This window comes from Vombatus ursinus, unplaced genomic scaffold (genome assembly GCF_900497805.2).
Source record: "Vombatus ursinus unplaced genomic scaffold, bare-nosed wombat genome assembly UNPS02014884.1, whole genome shotgun sequence".
Lineage (NCBI taxonomy): Eukaryota > Metazoa > Chordata > Mammalia > Diprotodontia > Vombatidae > Vombatus > Vombatus ursinus.
In genome coordinates, this window is record NW_020954662.1 from 5,800,769 (window position 1) to 5,822,505 (window position 21,737).

Here is a 21,737-nt window from a genome sequence, read left to right on the forward strand (position 1 = left end):
GGAGGGCCCTTAGAGCACAGGATGTCAGAGCTGGGAGGGCCCTTAGAACACAGGATGTCAGAGCTGGGAAGGCCCTTAGAACACAGGATGTCAGAACTGGGAGGGCCCTTAGAGCACAGGATGTCAGAGCTGGGAGGGTCCTTATAGCACAGAATATCAGAGCTGAAAGGGGCCTAGAGCACAGGATGTCAGAGCCTTTAGGACTTGACTCAAGATCCACCTCATGGAGGTGGCCTTTCCTGGTGCCCCCAGCCATCCATGTCAAACTTTCCTTTTAAAGCTACCTTCCATCCACCCTATATTTATTTTGTATGCTCTGATTTATATGTCCTCACACCTTCATCCCTTACTAGAATAGAAGCTTCTTGAGGGCAAGGACTTGCATCTCTGGCATAGTGTCTTGCATGCAGCAAGTTCTTAATGAATGCTTATTGGTTGATTAACTATTGAGAACCAAGGTTAGAACACAGAATGTTAAAATTCAAAAGAACCGTAGAAAGAATGCAGCTCATCTCTCATTTGACAGATTAGGAAGCTGAAGTCTGGAGAGGGAAAGTCATTTGCTGAACAGCACACAGTAAATCCCTGGCAGAGCCAGGAGGAGCCGCTTCCACTGGACCACACTGTCTGATTTTCGCCTCACCGGATCACATGCTTGCCCATGGAGCATCACTGCAGTGGTTCTGGGTACTTCTGACTGGGCACAATGTCCTCCTCTTCCTCACATTCTGCCTTTGGAGCTAAGATGCCCAAGATGTTCCATGGGAAACCCATGGCTTCCTCAGACACTCTCCAGGGGAGGGGAACCTGCAGCCTCGAGGCCACATGTAGTCCTCAAGGTCCTAAAGTGCGGCCCTTTGAATCCAAACTTCACAGAACTTATCCCCTTAATAAAAGGATTTGTTTTGTAAAACTTGGACTCAGTCAAAAGGCCGAATCCAAGGACCTAGACATGTGGCCTCAAGGCTGCAGGTTCCCCACTCTTGTGTCTGTAAAAGACAGCCAGTAAAGACATACTATGTTCCAAAAATCTTGGGCCTGGGGTACAGTGGAAGGGAGCCAGGCAGGCCTGATTTCCCACTATTCATTGCTACCTGGAGTCTGCTTCTCCTGAGATGGGATTCCATTAAGCAGACCCAGGACAGGCAGAGGGAACTGGAGAAACAATGCAGAGTTTGGTGGCCTCCTGGGCATGGCCAATTTAATTTAGAGAGAACGAGACCAGAGACGATTAATTAAAACCATGAGTAAGACATCTGAGTTTCTATAGAGAGAGGAAGGAAGGCGTTGGAGGGAGAAGATGTGTCTACAGCATGTGTGTGTTTGTGATGGAAGTGGGTGGTGAGGAAGGAGAGGTGGGCACAGAGGAGAAAGATGTTGCCATTACCTCAGACGGATTTGCAGATCTGAAGCGGGCTTGGAGGCAAGGAACTGTGGAGCTAGTACTGACCCGGGAGGAAGGAAAACTGGGTCTGGTCTTGTTTCTGTTCCTCACCGTGAAACCTTGGGAGACCCAGGCAACCTTTCTGAGCTTCAGATGCTGCTCTTCAATGGGCAGGTGATGGCCTGATAGTTTCTGAGGCCTATTGGAACTCTGACAATTTATGTTCTGATTCTCCACCTAGTCTGATCTTTTGTGTTCTAAGGTCCTTCCCAGCTCTGACATTCTATATTCTAAGGGCCCTCCCAGCTCTGACATTATGTGTTCTATGGGCCCTCCTAGCCCTGATATTCTATGTTCTAAGGCCTCCTTCAGCTCTGACATTCTGTGTTCTAAGGCCCCTCCCAGCTCTGGAGTTCTATGTTCTAAGGGCCCTCCCAGTTCTGACATTCAGTGTTCTAAAGGTTCCCCCAGTTCTGACATTCTGTGTTCTAAGGCCCATTCAGCTCTGACATCCTGTGTTCTAAGGGCCCTCCCAGCTCTGACATCCTGTGCTCTAAGGATCCTCCCAGCTCTGGCATTCTATGTTCTAAGGTCCCTCCCAGCTCTGACATTCTATGTTTTAAGGCCTCTCCCAGCTCTGATATTCATGGTCCTTCCAAATTCTGACATTCTATATTCTAAGGCCCATCCCGTCTCTGACACTGTATGTTCTGAAGCCCATTTTAGAGCTGATGTTCTACGAGCTGTGGAGGGGGATGGCATCCAGCTATTCTCAGATATTCTGCTGGTTGCAGGATTTGCCAGGCCATTTGTTCAGGCTGTGCTGAGGAAGCTTCCTGGGGGGGGCGGGGAAGAGGCTGGGTAGGGGTAGGGATAGTCTCACACTGCTTCCTGCAGAAAGCACATAGGTACTCTTGGCTTCCTGGGATTTTCTGAAAGAACCCCGGCTTCCTGGGCTATGACTCCTGAATTGTAATCTCTGCTATGCTGGTCAGGGCCAGCTGCCACCGTGGGGCTGGGAACAGGACCGATGTATGTATGTATGTGCATGTGTATGTGCGTATGTGTGTACATGCACATATGTGTAAATGTGTGTGTGTGAGTAAAGGGGTGTGCAGTGTCCCCTGAGAAGGGAAGGGCCTGGCAGGGAAGAGAGGGCAAAGGGTGGGAATAGACGTGGCTCCCAGCTCTCCATCCACCAGAGCTTTCCTGTGTGGATAGTTTGGGACCTGATGGAGGCTCTGACGTGTTCATTGGACCTCCGACTCAGAGCTGGGAGGGATCTTAGAGGTCATTTATTCTATACCCTGGGCAGCTGGGTGATGTGGTAGATAGAGTGCTGAGCCCAGAGTCAGGAAGACCTGAGTTCAAATCCAGCCTCAGACACTTACTAGCTGCGTGTGGTCCTGGACAAATCACTTAACCCTGTTTGCCTCAGTTTCCTTATCTGTAAAATGAGCTGGAGAAGGAAATGGTAAACCACTTCAGTATCTTTGCCAAGAAAACCCCAAATGGGGTCACGAAGAGTTGGACACGACTAAAAATAACTGAACAACAATCCACACCATCATTTTACCAATAAGGAAACTGAAGTCTCCAAACATTAAGTGACTTGCCCAAGGTCATACAGTTTCAGAGGCTTGATGCAGTCGGCATCAAAATGAGGATATGAAAAGGGAACAGGCCAATTTTCTCAGACAAAATTCCCCAGGAGGCCACATCAGGTGACTGAAAGGTAGAGAGAATGCAAGATCCCATTGTGCTCATTATTTGTTGAATAATTGAAAAAAAGTGTTTTGGTTTGGCAAAGTAAAATGCCTTTAGATATTCTTCTCTAGGGAGGAGACAGACCCAAGCGATGAATGATGAGGCCTTGGAGAAATCTCTAGAACTAAGCTTTACGGACTGGTTAGTCCAATGGTCAGACATTACAGGTTGTGAAGTGAGGCCCATGGATTTGGGTTATATCCTAGGATGCTCGAGGGTTTCTCCTGCCCCACCCCAAGCCATCTGTCTCCACAAATATTTGATCATTGCTTGGGGGTGAGAGAGGAGTGGGGATAGCTGTGTGTGTGGTGGGAGAGATCAGGCGAGGGACTCCTAATTAATAATGTGCCATTTTTCAAACTCTTTAAGGTTTACAAAGCTCTTCCTTCACAACAGCCCTGGGAGGAGAAGGTCTCCATTCTAGCTCCAGCTTTGTTATCTCTGCAAACAGGAGCATCTGGAGGACCTCAGCCCTAGAGGGAATCCCGCTCAGCCGCGGAGCTGGCCAGTCTGCCCGAGAATGACAAGCATACATCTTTCTGCTTTATGCCTCGATTGATATTAATAATCAGAGGGTCGTCAAACAAAGCGATCTCTGTTGTTACATCTTCCAAGGAAGCCTGCATGATTCTGACATATTTGTGGGAGGAGAGCCCCGAAGGCAGCATTTTGCTTTTAGTGAATCAAAAACTTTGGAGTTTTTTTCCCCCTAGTTAATAAACAATAAGCATAATGGGGCCTTGTATTCCCTGCCCCTTTCAGTCAACTGTCATAGGCTTGGAGATCTAGAAAGGACCTCAGAGTTCACTGAGTTCAATTCCATCATTTTCCAGAGAGGAAACTGAGGCCTAGAGAGCTGAAGGGATTTGCCCAGGGTCATACGGCTAATGAGTGTCTGAGGAATGATTCGAGCCCAGGTCTTCCTGACTCCAAGCCTAGCACTCTGTCTACTATGCCACATTGCCTCTGAGCTTCTGAGCTTCCTTGACCTCCTTCAAGATTCATCTCCACTCTCACCTTCTGTTCAAGTCCATTCCTGCTTCCTCTAGCTACTGGTGTCTTTCCCTGTGAGACGATTACCTTCTCTCTACTGACTCGCTCTATATCTAGTGTTGTTATTGTTGTTCAGTCATTTTTCAGTCGTGTCTGACTTTGTGACCCATTTTTTTTTTTTGGCAAAGATACTAGGGTGGTTTGCCATTTCCTTCTCCAGCTCATTTGGCAGATGAAGAAACTGAGGCAAACAGGGTTAAGTGACTTGCCCTGAGGCCAGATTTGAATTCAGATCTTCCTGACTCTAGGCTTGGCACTCTATTCACTTCACCATCTAGCTGCCCTCTGTATCTAGTATGTACTAGTTATTTGCATGTTGCCCTCCTCATTAGAATGTGAGTTCCTTATGGGCAATAAGAATATTTTGGCCTTTATTTCATCCCCAGCATTGAGCACAATCCCTGGCATATGCATAGAGTAGGCACTTAATAAATATTTGTTGATTAACTGTTAGAGAAGTCAGCCTTTCTCCTTCTTGCAGGCTCATCTTCGTAGAGTGTGCTGAATCTATCAGTGCTGGAATATGGCAGAGCTTCCAAAACAAGATCTATAATAATTCAAGAGAGTTCAGCCTGTCCACACAGGAAAAACCAAGAAGATGGAAAAGGCCCATTGCCCCCAATTATGATAACAGTTGGATTGATTACGGCATATATTTTGGATGGAGATTGGGCTGCTAGGTGGCGCCGTAGTGCATAGAGCACTGAGCCTGGAGACAGGAAGATTCATCTTCAAGAGTTCAAATATGAGCTCAGACACTTACTAGCCGTGTGACCATGGGCAAGTCACTTCACCTTGTTTGCCTCAGTTTCCTCATTTGCGAAATGAGCTGGAGAAGGAAATGGCAAACCACTCCAGTATCTCTGCCAAAAAAAACTCAAATAGGCTCACAAAGAGTCAGATATGACTGAACAAGAACAACAAATTTGGATGTAGATAAGTGATGGATGGATAATGAACTGTACCCAGAATGGAATACAAGGAGGAGAATATGGTCTGCTTTGGACAATTGTGCCGTGCTTTTAATATTTCCAAGTTTCTCCTGGAAACAAAGGCCTGTCTTCTATTTTATTTTTCAGTCGGTCAACAAGCATTTATTAAGCACCAACTGTGTGCTAAGAACTGTGCTAAGTGCTGGAGAAACAAGAAAGAGGCCCATTTTTTAAAGGTCTGGGGTGGGGAGGCACCTCATCTATAAAATGGCAATAATCCTTGTGCCAGTGAAACTCAGGCTCCTTACTTCATGGTGGGGGAGGAGGGGAAGGGATGGCGTTATGAGGAAGGTGCTTTATGAACACTAAATCTTTGGTGTAAAGGATCTTACACTTGGAATGAGGAGAGACCTGGGTTTGAATCCTGCCTTCTACCTTCACTAGCTGTACTACCACGGGCAAGTCACCTCATCTCGATGAGCCCCAATTTCCTCATTTGTTAAAAAATGAGGTTCCAAATATGTGTGCCACTTACTTTATGGAGTGATTAAGAATCCAAGGAGGCAGGGTGGGGAGGGCACTTTGCCAACACGAAAGTGCTATGTAAATGTCATTATTATCATTATCCTTATGATGGTGATTACTGAATATATTATTACTTAGAACATCATTCTGTATTTGAGATGGGGGTTATTATTATTTGTCTGTATCCAGATTTGTGATTTCCTCAGGATGAGGAACCAATACGTTTATCAACAAATATTTTTAAGTGCTTACTATGTGCCAGACACAGTGCTAATTCCCAGTGTGGAAACTCCCTTTGTGGATGCAGACGGGGACACTGAGTGGTTATGTGTCTTGCCCATAATCACAGAGCAAGAGTGTGTCACACGAAGACCTTGGACCCAGGTCTTCCTGATTCCAAGAAGAGCTGCTTATTATCATTACTATATGAGAGTTGTGTGGTGGTGTTCTATGGAGACTGTGATTTCCGTAGAATTGACAATGAGTATCAGACAGAGGGCAGGTAGGGGCAAGCTGCAGTGGAAATAGCACTGTTTCTGGAGTCAAAGTTCTTGTTCAAATTCTGTCTCTGACACCTATTCTTTCTTTTTTTTGTGTGTGTGAGGCAATTGGGGTTAAGTGACTTGCCCAGAATCACAGAGCTAGTGAATGTTATGTGCCTGAGGCCAGATTTGAACTCAGGTCCTTCTGAATCCAGGGCCAGTGCTCTATCCACTGTGCCACCTAGCTGCCCCTCTGACACCTATTCTTTATGTGACCTTGGAAAAGTCACTTTCCTCATCTATAAAACAAGGAGGTTGGACTAGACTATAGCTATGCTTTAAGCAATGAGGAGCTCTGAAGAGGTCCAGTAAAGAATGTCATCAGTGTGATAGGAAGAGATGGGCTAGACAAAAATGAGAGGGAGGGAGGCTGGGTAGGCAGCTAGAGGGTTCCATGGTATTCCAGGGAAGGCTCCTGGCAGATTGGGTGGACCCCACCCGGGGAACTTAGGGGAGGTCACAGACAAGAGTCATTTAGGAGGGGCAGGCAGAGATGGGCTGCGATCTGTATCTTGGAGGGGATTTCCAAATCAGTGACATCACAGATTCCTCTGAGTGCTATGCAAGGGATTTACTTTTAGGGAAATGAGAGGGGTCATGATGTCGAGGAAGGCTTGCTGGAATCGGAGGCAGGAGAGTCCTGGGTTCAAATGCAGAGTCTGACTTCCCTTTCCTGGGCCTCAGGTTTCTCAGCAGTAAAACAGGGGACATAATCCTAGCCTTCCATACCTTACTGGTTCATTGTGATGGAAAGCACTTTCTACATTTATCAGACAGTTATAATCTTTTGTCTGTGTGAGTTATTCTTAAATTCTTGGCTTCTCAGGGGCGATCCCCCGGCCCTTACCAACACACACATATACATGGATGTCATTTGGGCCGTTGGCCCTCGGTGCTCCGGGAGGCCTGGTTGTACCTTCTGACCAAAGTTCTGGGTGCAGGGGAGGGAGATAAGGAAGAGATTGGCAGCCCCTTGGCTCTTTCCAGTTGGAGGGGCAAAGCATCCTTGCCCATAGAGTGGGGCTGCTCCCCCTCCCCCCTGCAGGCTGGCTGACACCTTGGGATGCGGGGCCAGCAGGGGGCAGCCGGGGCCTGCAGACCCTTCCCATGTCTGGGCTGGGCTCCGAGCAGCTGCCGCCAGCCGCCTTAGCAGCAGATGGCTCAGCTGGCTCCCTCCCTCCCTCCCTCCTGAGCCTTCTCATCAAGATGTCGCCTCCGCAGCCTGATCCAGCTGCCGTCACCGCTTCATCAAGTCCATCAGCAGCTCTTGGAGCCTCGGTCTTGGCAGCTTCCCTTCCCTCGATTCTCACCTTCTCCCCCACCCCCCAAGGCTCTGACAGCTCTGGAAGAGAGATCCCCCAACAGGGTGCAGCGGAGAGCACCTGGGGACCGGGAGCGGGGCATCAGGCACCTGCCTGCCACTCCTGGCTCTGCTCCTTACTGCTTGGACCACCTGTCCCTCTACCGCTCTGAGTTTCAGCTTCCTCACCTGTGTGTGGGGGGCCGACTGGATCATCCCTAATTTTCTTGTAGAGCTAACATTCCATCTTCTAAGGGGCCTTCCAGGTCTGACACTGTGCTCTAAAGGTCCTCCCAGCTGTGACATCCTGTGTTCTAAGGCTTCTCCCAGCTCTGACATTCTGTGTTCTAAGGGCCTCCCTAGCTCTTATATTCCATGTTTTAAGGTCCCTTCCAGTTCCAATATCCTATATTCTAAGGATCCTCCCAGCTCTGATATTCTCTGTTCTAAGGTCCCTCTAGCTCTGACATTCCATGTTCTAAAGGCTTTCCCCACAACAACCCTGATCTAGGTAATTTAAGCGTGTTCTCCATTTTATTTCTCCCTACTCCCTCATTTTATAGATGAGAGAACTGGGACCAAGAGAGGGAAAACCCCTGGCCCGAGGTCCCTGTCTCTAGCCAGACCATTTCCCTTCTCAGGGAATGTTCTCCCTTCCTTCGTTCCCTCCCCATTGCTCCCCACACTCACTCACTGACCCTCTCTGTCCCATTTCCATACAAGTCATCCAAGATTTGAGCCTTCATCCCCTGAGTCCTCTTCTTTCCTACTGGATTATATTGAGAGGCAGCAGGTCAGAGAAGATGGAGGGTAGACCATGGGTGAGCAAGATCTGGGTTCGAATCCCCCCTTGGACATAAAGCAGCTGTGTGACTGGAGACAAGTTATTTAACTTTTGGGTGCCCTTGTGGCCACTCTCTAGGACTATGTTACCATCAAGTTCCTGGTGCATAACTTGACGGAGGGAATTCCTACACTGAGGGTGCCCCGCATGGGTGAAAATTTTGAGCCAAAAAAGCCCCCCAAGCTGAGTTAGGAGATCTGAAGGCCTGGCCCCATCTCCGGCCTTAATTCAATGGACAAACTTGGACATGTGACTTCTCTGCTCCAGGCCTCAGTTTCCTCATTTAGACAAAGGAGAAAACAATCTTTTCCCCTTCTTGCCTATAACAAGTGTTATGAGAATGGGAAGGAGCACAGAGAGGTGAAAGTGCTTTATTATGAGGTAGAGGGCGTACTCATTTAAAAGGCTGAGTCCGCTGGATCTCGGGTTCCCACCCCCTTGGGCTCTCTCTCCCTAACTGTGTAGTCCAGGGGGAAGAGCTTTGATCATAGAGTCTGGACACCTGGGTTCCAGGCCTAGCTCCACTGTTTCTGAGCTGTGTGGTCTTGGATGGGTTGTTTTTCTTTGCCTTAGTTTCCTCGTCTGTTAAATAGGGAGAAGAATCCCAGCCCTGCGTGCAAAGTGCTTTATAAATCTCGAGTCAGCAGAGAAATGGTCCTTCTATTCCTCCTTGGGAAGGGAGCTGGGCTCCATGACCTCTAAGGTCACTTCTGCCTCTGAATCTATGATCCTAAAAGTTACCCATTTCACCCAGTGCTTGAATTCTTCCAAATTTAAATTCTTGCACCCACTCGGAATGAGAGTTGGATTTACTGGATGACTAGTATGAACTATAAGCTGGGGTGAGACGGGGGAGGAAAACAGATGAGGAATCGTAACAGCTGCTCAGACATCTCAGAGATTATAAGGTTTGAAAAGATCTTTCCGCACAACCAGTAAGATAGAGAGACCAAGGATTATATCCCCATTTTGCAGATAAGGAAATTGAGGATTAAGTGACTTGCCCAAGGTCACACAGCTAGTAAGTGCTAGACCAGATTCAGATACAGATCATAGAATCATAGATTTAGAGTTGGAAAAGGGTCTTGGAGGTCACTGAGTCTAATCCTCTCACTTTGCAGATGAGGAAACTGAGGCCCAGACAGATTAAGTGACTTTTTCAGAGTCATAGTTAGTGTATATGAGACAGGATTCAAACTCAGGTCTTCCCTATTCCAAATCTACTATGTTGCTTCTCTGATTAAATCTCCTGACTCCAAGACAAGCATCTTTCTATCACAATATGTTGTTTGCCCCATCTCTGGCTCTGCCATCCTGTCTGACTGAAATGGGCATGGCAAGGACGCAAATAGCCATGATGAATGACAGAAAATGGCCAGAGGTACCTGAGAAGTACCCACTAAGGGATGTTGAAATTTTGAGGGAGGAGAGATCACTTTCAACTGGATCTGAAGCAGGAAACAGGTAGGACTTCATAGACGAGTCTTCCCAGGGAAGATGGGGTTTCCCTGACATTGGAGTGAAGGTGAGATGAGTACTAACTAGGGATGCCATAGAGGGCATTCCTTGACGGTGATAGATCTGCTGAGATTCTTTGTATCTCTGAGGTTTGGTGATGCTTTGCAGCACTTCTTAAACTGTGGTTCATGACCCCACAGGGGTCGTGTTTAAGAGGTGCTGAATGGGTCATGAGTGGAGAAAGTTTAAGAGAAACTGACCACTGAACTGGACCTTTACACAGAGGGGGAAGACATTCTAGTTAGAAGAAACTGCACTGGTCAAGCTGAGATGTCCAGGTCCCAAAGAGAAGAAAGGGAACCATGGAATACACGGAGATGAGAAACAGCTATAAGGAATTTCTTGAAGAGAAGTGAGGTCCTTCAAATAAGGAAGCAGCTGCTTGACCTCCAGGGAATAACATGAATCCACTGGTGCCAGCAGAGATGAGACTATCCATCATGTTCAGAGGAAGAAGAAATGAGTAGTGATGGTTGGTGATTCTCTGTTGAATGGGACTGAACGAGTCATCTCATTATGTCTATGATAACTAGAGAGGTCTGCTGTTTTCCTAGGGATGTGTAACCAGGACCCAAGGCTTGTAAATTGGCTAACTATGTTCTCTTGCTAGAAATTCAATGATGCTGCTCGAAGAAATCTATAAAGCATTGCTAAATATTATGAAGTCTTGGGTAAGAAACTGAATATCTTAGGGGCAAAGGTGGTGTTTTCATCATTGCTCCTGATAGAAGGAAAATTATTTAGAAGAGAAAGGCAGATTTCGGAATCAATCAATCAATATTTATTAAGCACCTACTATGTTTCAAGCACCAAACTAAGCACTGGGGATACAAAAAGAGGCAAAAGATGGCCCCCACTCTCAAGAAGCCCACAATATGATGGAAGTGAGCAATTAGTTAAGATGATGGTGACTGAGAATGGGTTTTGAATTGATGGGTCACAACTTCAGATATAGCAATGAAAGGCTCTTGGTCAGGGACAGAGGCTACCTAACAAGAGCTTGTGAGTTTTGTCTGGAGTCCTGTAAATCTGAAAAAAAGGGCTTTAAATTGAAAAGATCTGGGAGGAGGTGGTGTGTGGAAGGATGATACTGCCTACATATATCTACCAAACTAGGTATCCCAGAGAAAAACTACAATGTAGGAAGAAAGACTAAAGGGAAATGCCCCCAAATTCCTAAGAGACCTAATCCAATGAAGGAGCTAACAATTAAATCTGTGGCCTCAGATGTCAATTCAGAAGTGTGCCAGCAAAAAAAAAAAAAAAGAAGTGTGCCAGCTAAGGATATGAGGGAGCGTAAGGAGGAAAAACCAAATTCATGAGTACCATTGATATTTTGTGGTATGGGACTCTTGGATGGATTATGGTTCTGAACATTAGAATAAGGCATATCTTTCCTTTGGAACTTAAATGAGCAGGACTGTTCAAAGCTTAGTAGACTAGCATTGTCTATTAGGAGGAAATACTCATGTGAGATAATAAAAAACCAGACTGGAGAAGCATGGTGGAGAGTATTTTTGGTAAAGTCAATGGATGTAGGAACAGAAGTGATATTGTAGTTGCAGAACTCTTGGAGAAAAAGGGGTCATGGGTGAGGGGGTCAGTTGACAGCTCACAACGCTGACCCTGGGGCATGATATAGTTGTGAAGGGGGATGTCAGTTATCCAGGTACCCACGAAAGCTATCTCTCTTTGCTACAAGAAGAGCAGCAAAACACTTCTTGATTCACCTTGATGGCCATTCCATCTTTCAGAAGGTGGAGGAACCAACAATGGAAAATTCTATCATGTGACTGATTATCACCCATAAGGATGAACCACTTGCTGGGTGAAAATCTTGGGAATGCCCCAGGGATCTGTGCTTGGTCATTTTTTATCAGCAATTTGGATGAAGGCAAAGGATGATAGAGTCCTAGAGTTAGAAAGAGATTAGAAGCTGTAATTATCCAACTTCTCATTTTAAAGATGAGGAAATATCAGGGTCATAGAGGTCACAGGCAGCAGAGTCAAGACTGAAACTGAGGTTCTCTGGCTCCAAAATCTAGCATTTTCCCCACTGTTTATAAATGCTTCTAAAATTTGCAGATGATACAAAGCTGGGAGGGATAGTTAGTGCTCAGGATGACTGTCAGGATCCAGAAAGATCTTGACAGGCTAGAATGTTGGGCTGAATCTAATAAGATGAAATTTAATAGGGTAAAGCTTTGTATTTGGGTTTAAAAAAATCAACTTTACGAGTCCAGGATGGGCCGAATATTGCTACAAAGAAGTTGGTATAAAAAAGACTTGGGGTTTTAGTAGCCTGTAAGATCAATATCAGTCAACAGTTTCATGTGGCAGCCAAGGAAGCTTAGGCCAACTCAGCCTCTATTAAAAAGGGGCAGTTAATAAGCATCTACTGTGTGCTAAGTGCTTTACAAATATCTCATTTGATCCCCACAACAACCCTGGAAGGTAGGTACTATTATTATTCCTATATTACAGCTGAGGAAACTGAGGCAGACAAAAGGTAAGTGATTTACCCAGGGTTGCATAGCTACTTGATTTGAACTCAGGTCCTTCTGCCTCCAGGCCCAGTACTCTAGCTACTGTATTACCTCAATGCCTCTAGCTACATAGGGTGTAGGATTGGAAGGTGAGAATTTTGTCTCTGCCCTGAGCAGATCATAGTTGGAATATTTTGTTCAGTTACTGAAGGACCTTGTAGGAGGGCATTTGATAAGTTGGGGAGCATCCTAGGAGGGCAACCAGGATAATGAAGGGCCTTGAGCTTCTGTCATGTGAGAATCATTGGAAGGAACTAGGGATGGTTGGCCTAGAGAAGCCTTTTAAAGGAGGAGGGGGGATGAGGTGGGGGGCAGGGGATATAATTACTTCTTTAAATATTTGAAGGCACAGCCAATGGAAGAGGGATTAGACATATTCGGCTTGGCCCCAGAGAGCAGAACCAGAGGCAAAAGGTGGGAGCCACCCAAAGACAAACTCAAGTTCTTAAGGAAAAACTTTCTAACGTAGTTAGTCTAAAGTGGAGTGGGCTTCCCTCAGGAGGCAATGCCTTCAGGAAAGGTCTTCCAATCCCCTTGCAAGTTGAGACATCGCCCTCCTGATGTCATTGGTCCTCTTAGAGAATGGACAACAACAACAATCCAGCCAAGGCTGAAGAATGATGACTTGTTGGGTAGGGGTTGGGTTAGGTGGCCTCTGAGGTCCCTCTCAACTCTGAGATTCTGTAACCCTGTGACATTGCCCTGCCTTTCCATAGAAACCACACCACTGGACCCTTCTGGAGCTAATTTAGTGCCCTCTCTGCATCTCACCAGCCTAGCCTAGAAAGACGCTCTCCAAATGCTGATCTTCCTCCAAAGCTCAGCTCACGTTTTCCTGCCTTCAGAGAAGCTTTCTTGGATCCCTTCAGTCATATTTCTCTTCTTCCACATCTTTCTTCCAATGTGTGGAATTAAACCTTCCCTCCCTCTCCCATTGAATGTAAGCACCTCAATGGCAAGGACTGCTTCCTAAGCACCAAATATGGTGCCTAACCTACGGACTGAACCTGTGATTCCATTGGTATAGGATTTCATGATGAAGAAATTCCCTCTATTAAGGAATGCTAATCAGTACTTGCTCTTCACCTAAAAATTTTCTCTACTGAGAAATTAAGTGACTTGCCCATAGTTACACAGTCAGTGTATATCACTGTTAAGACTCAAACCTAGGTCTGCTGGATTCCTGGGTCAGCTCTTTATCCACTACAACATGCAGTCTCTCTGCCTTACACATAGCAGGTGCTTACTTACTAAGTATTTGTTGAATCAGATGGAATAACTATGATGAGCTGAATTAATAAGCAGCAGAAATTTACTGTATCTCTGCTACCTACCCGCCATTTATACTTTGCAAAGTCCTCGCACATGTATCATTTGAGCCTCTTGATATCTATGTTAAAGAAGTGAGTCAGACATTATGTTCCCTGTTTACAGATAAGTAAACTGAGATCCAATGAGGGGACATGTCATTTCTGGGACCCTAACCCATAACTATTGCTTCTAAGATCACAGGAGCATAAATTGAGAGCTGGAAAGGACTTGAAAGTACATTTCATCCAACTTCCTCACTTTATAAATAAAGAAACTCATCAAGTGATTTGCCCAAAGTCTCACAGCTAGAAAATGACTGAGCTGAAATTCAAATTCAGGTCCCGTAATTCTAAGGTCAGACCTTTTTCCTCTGCCCCATGACCCTCAACCAGTGCTTTTTCCACAAACCCAAACAATATCCCTCTTTCTCCCCAATATTCCTGGGTGACCTCCCTCCATGTGTGGAGCCTGCCTGTGGTTACCCTCTTTTCTTTCCTAAGCCCCTGGAAAAGGACAGCAAGGCAGTGCTTGTTAAATATATTATATTTATATAAGGCAGTGGTTGTTAGCCAGGGAGTCTGGAATAAGGTCCAGGATTGGCAGCTACTCACACAAAGGTCCAATGGAAGGTCATAGGCTAAGCATTGGAAAAAGTCAGTGATTCAGAGCCTGAGGTTCAGAGCTGCTAGGAGGAGACATCCTGAGGCTCCACTCACCACAAATCCCTCTGAAGTACCTGTCTGCCATCTCTCTCCTTTCTTTTTTGAGGAGTCAGATAGGAGAGGAACTGATCCTGCACACAGCAAATATCTCACAAAAAAGGGAATTGGCTTTCCTTTATTCTTGGACCCAGAGCTGAGGAAATGCTTCATTAGGCAGAAATGGTGGCTGGCTGGCTTTCTGTTCAAGTAATTGGAAGTATAAAAGAAAAGAGAAAGAATCAGAGGGATGGAAGAAGCCAGAGAGGTAAGTGGGACTAGCCAATGGAACAGGCCATGATTGTGGTGCTATTGAGGAAGGAACGCTGGATTTAAAGTTGGGAGAGCTAGGTATGGCTCAAGGCTCTATTATTTATGACCTGCCTAGGTGTGTTTGGTAGGTGGTTTCTGCTTTTTCAGCCTAAGGTTCTTCTCCTGTAAAATGAGAGTACTAGCCTGAATTGGGTGTTCTTAACCCTTTTTTGTATCCTGGATCTCCTTGCAGTCTGGCAAAGCCTATGAGCCCCTTCTCAGAATAATGGCTTTAAATGCATAAACAAAAATATGTGGAATTAAAAGGAAGCCAATTATATGAAATAGAGTTGTCAAAATATTAGAAAGAACAAGTTATCTGTGAGAGCCTCTTGACTAAATGACCTTCCAGATACTTCCTAGTCCTGGAATTCTGGGTGTTAAGGTTCCTTCTAGCTCTAATGATACTAGGATGAGAGGACATGACTAGAGGGGTAATGGCTAGGACACTGCTGGGACACCATACACTCAGGACCTAATGAAGCCCGAATAGGAAGCAGCATGGTGTATGGAGTCAGAGGATCTGGGTTCAAATCCTAGTTCTGTCCTTTATTTCTTCTGTGACATTGTGCAAATCTTTTCTCTCTGGGTCTCAGTTTAGTCATCTATAAAATGAAGAGAATGGACCAGATGGCCCCTAAGAATCCTCTGACCTCTAAAACTGTGATGTTGCTTGGGTTGGGTTGGGCCTCCTTAGCTAAGTAAATTTAGGCTTCTGAAGTGCTGCATTCTGTGGTGAGCCCCTAGCTGGTGTTCATCTCCTTCAATGGGGATGGGGGTAGCATTTTCCTGGAAGAATGGAAGTTTTTTTGAAAAACAAAACAAAATAAAACAAAAATGTTATCCTTACCTTTCCAACTTACAGTATGGTCATTACCACATATATTACTGAATTACAGAGTCATGGAGTTTCAGAGTTGGAAAGGACCTCAGCAGCCATATGGATAAACCCATACTTGAAAGGAATCTCATTATAACCAGCACCTCTCCAGTCAATCCATGCCACTTTGAGACAGCACTGATTGTTAGAAGGTTTTTCCTGACAGCCAGCCTAAATTGCCCTCTTTGCCTCTATTTTCCAGGCTTTGACCCTGGTTCTGATCCCTGGGGCCACACAATACGTGTCTCAGGTCCTCTTCCACATGGTAGCCCTTCAGACATCATGTCCCCTCCCTACTCCCCCCTTCCCACCCTAAGCTAAACATCCCCAGATCCTTCAACCCATTCACATATGGCATGGTCTCAAGGCCCTTTACCCTCTTGATAGCCCTCCTGTGGGTATTCTCCATTTTATCAATGTCCTTCCTCAATGATGATGCCTAGAATGGAGCACCATGGTCTGATCATGATTGCAACATTATTGCTTCCTTATTCCTGGAAACTCTGTCTCTCTTCTTAATGTGGCCCAAGATCACATTAGCCTTTTTTGACTGAGATTGTAATTGAGATTGTAATCCATTCAGGCTCCCAGATCTTTTTCCTGAAAAGAAACCGTCTAACCATTGCCTTCACCATCCTGGTTTTTTTTTTTTTTTTTTTTTGCAACATCATTCTTTTGGTCCAACTAGAAGATTTCACATTTATCTCTATTAGAATTAAATTCCATCTTATTCATTTCAGTCCAATGCTCTGGGCTTGCCCAGATCTTGCCCCTCTCATTCCATGTGCTTGCCGTTCCTCTTGGTATCATCAGCCAATCTGCTAAGAATCAAACTCAGACTCTAAAAGGCTGAGGTCTGGAAGGGGAGGGTTCTGTTGGGGGTGAAACTCTAACCAAAGCTGAGGAGGAAACCACTGTCTTTCAGGACAAGGTTGGCTTTACGTGACAGTATCTGTCTCTAGGGTATGTTTTGGGGTGTTCACCTACCCCTAAATCCTTAAACTCACCCATTATGTTGCCTAAAATATTACCGTTAGAGAACCAAAGAATTGTGTTCTTTATTGCTATGGCAACACCGTATGGATTATCCTCAAAGCAATGCTTCATTGTTGGCCTCAGTTTCTTCATCAGTAAGATGGGAAAAATTATACTTTCACTCTCTACATCGCTGGCTATTGAGGATTTATGGATGGAAGAGACCTTAGTGACCATAGGATCACAGGACCAGAGGCTCAGAGCTGGAAGTAACTTCAACAGTCATGAAGATAACGAAACCGAGGCTCAGAGATATTAAGGGACTTGTCTAAGTCACAAAGGCAGAGCTATTATTTGAATGGAGATCCTTTAATTTCAGATCTTGTCTTTGAGATCAACTAGTGACAGCCACTCATTTTACAGATGGGAAAACTGAGGTCCAGAGACAGGAAAGTGACTTGCCCAAAGTCACATAACTGGTATCTGCTTGAGTCTGAACCCATTTTCTCTGCCTCAAAGTCTAGTGCTCCCTCTCCTACAACAATCTGTGAGCAACTGCTTCCTAAGTCTTAATGCTCTATAGAAATGTGATCTCTTGTTCTGATGAGCTGATTAACGTCTTAGAGGAAATGAATTTATCAGGCTCATTTCAAAAGCTACCTCCTCCTGAAAGCCCTCCTTGCTCCCAACTGGCAGCTCTCTCTCCTTCTTCTGAGCATTCCCCAAAGAATCATGTTAGTACTTATCCTATGGTACAGGGTATATACTGTCTTGTATTGAGGCAGGTAGATTTCAAAGTAGGTAGAGCGCTGGACCTAGACTCGGGAAAGCTTGAGTTCAAATATGGCCTCAGATACTTATTAGTTAGGGCACCCTGGGCAAGACTAACTTAGTTTTCTCTCCTATAAAATGGGGATGATAAAAACACCTATCTCCCACAGTTGTGAGGATCAAATATTACACATATATAATACATATTATATACACACACATATAAGTATGTTCATACATGCCCACACGCATGGGCATGTGTACATATACACACATGTATCCATAAATAGATTACTTTGCAGGCTTACAAAGGGCAGTGACCATGTCTAACTCATCTTCAAATCTCTGCCTCCAATTACTCATTACTCCTTCCCTCGAATTTGCTGCCTGTCACAGGGCTTTGGTTAAAGCCTTAATAAAAGCTTGTTGATTTGAATTGCTGAATTGAATTCCATTAATTAGAATCTTCCTCAGGCCACAGCTAACTAAGAATAAGTGTGGGGTCAGGTGTTTGTGTGTGTGTTTGTGTATGTGTGAAGGGTCACAGGAAAAGGGGTAGATGCTGTTTCCTTCTAGTTGAGGCAAAATGCCCTGTGTCAGGACTAGATCTTGACCTTTTTGAGGATATATCCCCTACCTTAGAATATTTCTGTTCTACTCCCAGAGGCTTCCTGAAAACCAAGAAAAATCATAAAATATCAGAGCTGGGAAGGACCTTAGAACATACAATGCCAGAGTTAGAAGATACCTTAGAACGCAGAAAGTCAGAGCTTGGAGGTCCCTTAGAGTACAGAGTGTCAGAGCTGGGAGGGCCCTTTGGACACAGAATGTTAGAGCTGGGAGAGCCCTTAGAACACAGACTATCAGAGCTGGGAGGGCCCTTAGAACACAGAATGTCAGAGCTGGGAAGGACCTTAGAACACAGGATGTCAGAGCTGGGAGTACTCTTAGAATACAGAATGTCAGAGCTGGGAGGGACCTTAGAAAACAGGATGTCAGAGCTAGGAGGGTTCTTAGAATACAGACTGTCAGAGCTAGAGGGAGGATTTGGAGGTATCTAGTACAATCCACTCATTTCCCATATGAGGAAGGAGAGCCTGAGAGCTCAGGAAGGACTTGTCCAAATGCTTACAGTGAGTAAGGTCCCCCTCCTCTGATCCTCCCTACCTTCACTCTTCTCTCTGAGAGACCAAGTGCTCTAGTACTTGTCCTAGAAGAAACCCTTGGGTCACCTCCAGTGTTCTTGGCTTTGTTTTAGAAAATAAGGATCTGCCCTAGGCTCAGTAGAGCTGCCTTCAGCGTTCCCAGCCTGGCTCAGCAGAACTGGCTCTAGACTCCGTGATCCTGATCTCACTTTCGTATTTCTGCATTTTCTTGCCTCAGATCTTTCCCACCATGTTCATGACCCTACCCTGGTAATCTGATCTTTACTCCACTCTCTATCCCCCTGCACTGTGTCTCAAATCTGAAAGGTCTGAGAGCCCTGTTCCCGGACATGGCCTTACCAAGTGTGACCTCAGCCTGCATGGGCATGGAGAGAGCCGGGTGCTTGACCTCACAGCTGAAGAGGGCCTCATTGTCCACCTGAGGGTTGAGGGTCCAGGTGAGCAGGGCACGCACCTCCACAGTGCCGTCACTGCCCGGGGCGCGGCTATGACGCAGGAAATAGACAGGCTCTGCACTGTGGACCCAGCGGGGGAACTCCCGGCTCACCACAGTCTCCGGGATGTTCTCAGTTGTAGGTTGGAGGATGAGGCTTGGGTCTGGGGTCAGGCCCCGGGAGGGCCCCTCAGTGTAGGGATGCCCACCCCTGCCCTCGGCATCCAGCAGGGAGAGGGATTTCTGCATCTTAGTATCATCCAGGTCACGGTGCAGCAGGCTACGAAATGCCCGGCCATCCTGGAGGGCGGCTGTCCCCACTGCGGGTTCTGACAGGGACACAGCTTCTATGGGCTCTCCATCTCGCTTGAAGTAAACCTGAAATAGGAGGGAAAAGGGGTGAACTCTTGTTTACCTCTAGCCGTTGGCTCTGAATGATGCTGCTCAAGACTTCCCCATTCCAAGAAGCCTCCTGAGAATGCCCTTGTCCATCCTATTCCCTCCACGCAGACTCCTACCCTTGTATGTGTCCATATATATCTTCAACTCTTAATTTTCCACTTTTGGGGCATTTATTGTCTGACTTCTCTGTGGCAAAGGTACCATCCTAAGCTACCTTCTCCACCATAATCAGTAACCTCGAGTATCATCTGTTTTCTCTGCTCCAAACAAATCACCAGGCCAAAGGTCAACCCAAATGATATTTGGATTCATTGCTGTTTTGGGTTATTCATGCTCTTGTTTCCCAGTCTTGGCCCAGAAGAGGAAGCTAGAGTTTTATCCTGTAAATAAGTTGTAGAAAAAATACACAGAACTCATATTTTTGTATATCAAATACTATCTTGAATGCACTGGGGGTGGGGAGTGTGTGACTAATTAAAGGACTCCCAGAGTGAGTCTGTTTCTAATGGGAGGAACTGTCTTCCAATTCATCTGTTGCATAAAACCTGCTTTTCCTATCTGGAGGTTGTTTAATGGGAGGTGTACAATTATAGCTACAGATGAATCATTTTTAAATGTCTCTTTGGGTTGGGTATTTCTCTTGCTTCCTCCTTTAGGCCGGGAGCTGTCTAAGGGGTGGGCGCCATGTCTCTCTAGTAGCAACCTCAGTCTAGGGTCTGTGACATCTCCATCAAGCTGGGGGCCCCATCTCTGAGGTCAGGGGCTGTGTCTTGCCTATTAAGTGTGGAGCTTTCTGAAGGCAGGGACTCTTTCTTTCTTGGAGCTGGGGGGCTGGCTCCCCGAGGGCAGGAACTGCAGCTTCCCCATCAGAATGGAAGCTCCCTGAGGGTAGGAACTCAAGAGTTATAGGACCTGGGTTTAAATCTCACTTCAGAAGTGTACTACTTGTGTGACCTTCCATGGTTTTCAGGTTCTTCATCTATAAAAAGAGGTTAGACTAGCTGACTTCTGAGGCCCTTTCCAGTTCTAAATCCAGGCTTTCTTATGACCCCCATGATCCTTATAACTCTCCTTCATCAAGTTGGAAGCTGGCTTCCCGGGACTAGAAACCAACTGTGTCTTCCCTATTAGACTGGGTATTTCCCGGACGCAGGGACTAACAGATGAGGGTGCTTTCTGGAGGCACGGATCATGCATTCTTCCAAAGGAGGCTTTGCCTCATAGTGCCTGGCCTAGGACCCTGGATATAGCCAAAGCCCCCTGCATCGGAGGTGACCCTCACTTGAACACCTTGATGGCTTCTTGGCAAGGGACTTGATTTTTAAACAGGGGAATGGGAGCCATTGAGAAGGTAAATATGGAGGGGAAATGAGGAGGATATTGGAAGAAGAAATGGGAGAAAATTGTGTGTGTGTGTGTGTGTGTGTGTGTGTGTAGGTGTGTGTGTGTGGGGGGGGGTGTGTGTGTGTGTGTGCCTAAAGTCTGAACAGGTGTGCTTGTGTGGTAGGGAGATAGGTGTGCAGCTCTGGAGAGAGAAAATTGTCCTCTAGTTTTCTCTTCTAATGGGGGATTCAAGTTTTGAGCTGCGGAATTTAATTCAATTTGTTGTTTTTATATTTTGGTACATGCGCTCAGAGGCCTGTGGGAAACTGGTGTCTCTATAATAAATCGAATAAATAAATCGATGGGAAGGAGGGGGGTGGTGTACATGTGGGAAGCATCTCTGAGGGAAGCTGGGTCCCAGGAGAGGGAAGGTAGGAGAGGAAAGAGAGGAAGAAAGAGAGAAGGAGACAATGGGAATGAGAGAAGGCAGAATTAGAGAGGGGGAGGTGTCTGTGTGTGTGTTGCTGGGGGTGGGGTGGAATCAAATACAGGAGAGGCCAATCTGTCAGGGTTTAAAGCCTCCAAAAATGAATGTCGTTTCCACATAAAGGGCTGCTTTGGGTTTTTTGAAAAGTGCTTCAAAAGCCGGATTGTAATTTATATCAAAGGATTCCTCTGAGCTTCCAACATCCCAGGCAGATGCAAGGAGGTGGCAGAATATGGGGGGCTGAGAAACATTTTTTTTAAAAGGGGGAATATCTGATTGTGTGAAACCTTAGAGGCCTGGCCTGCTGAAAGGTTTCAAGGGCCCTGAGGCACTGTTGGCAGCAGCAGTGGGAATGAGGCGGGGAGGGAGGACATCAGACATGAGCCAGCGGCATCCTGTAGGGCACCTACCAGGACACCCCCAGAGGGCAGCAGGCATCTTCTGCCAGCCCTTTGTCACCATCTGCTGATGTTAGGGGTTGGAGGGTGGTGGTGGGGGAAATAGGAGGAATAGAGTGGGGGGAGTGGGAGTTGGGGCTCCTTTTGTACCCCAGTCTTCTCTGGGGTCT

The 21,737-nt window shown here is 46.0% G+C and overlaps 1 protein-coding gene across 1 annotated transcript in view; it reads right to left on the bottom strand.

Annotated features, from left to right (window-relative positions):
* LOC114028538 (immunoglobulin superfamily member 21) overlaps positions 1-21,737 on the bottom strand; it is a 161,730-nt gene that overhangs the window by 11,005 nt on the left and 128,988 nt on the right. The window contains exon 4 of the mRNA XM_027842808.1: positions 18,864-19,335. Coding sequence (XP_027698609.1) covers positions 18,864-19,335 — 472 coding nt within the window. The remainder of the gene's footprint in view (positions 1-18,863; positions 19,336-21,737) is intronic.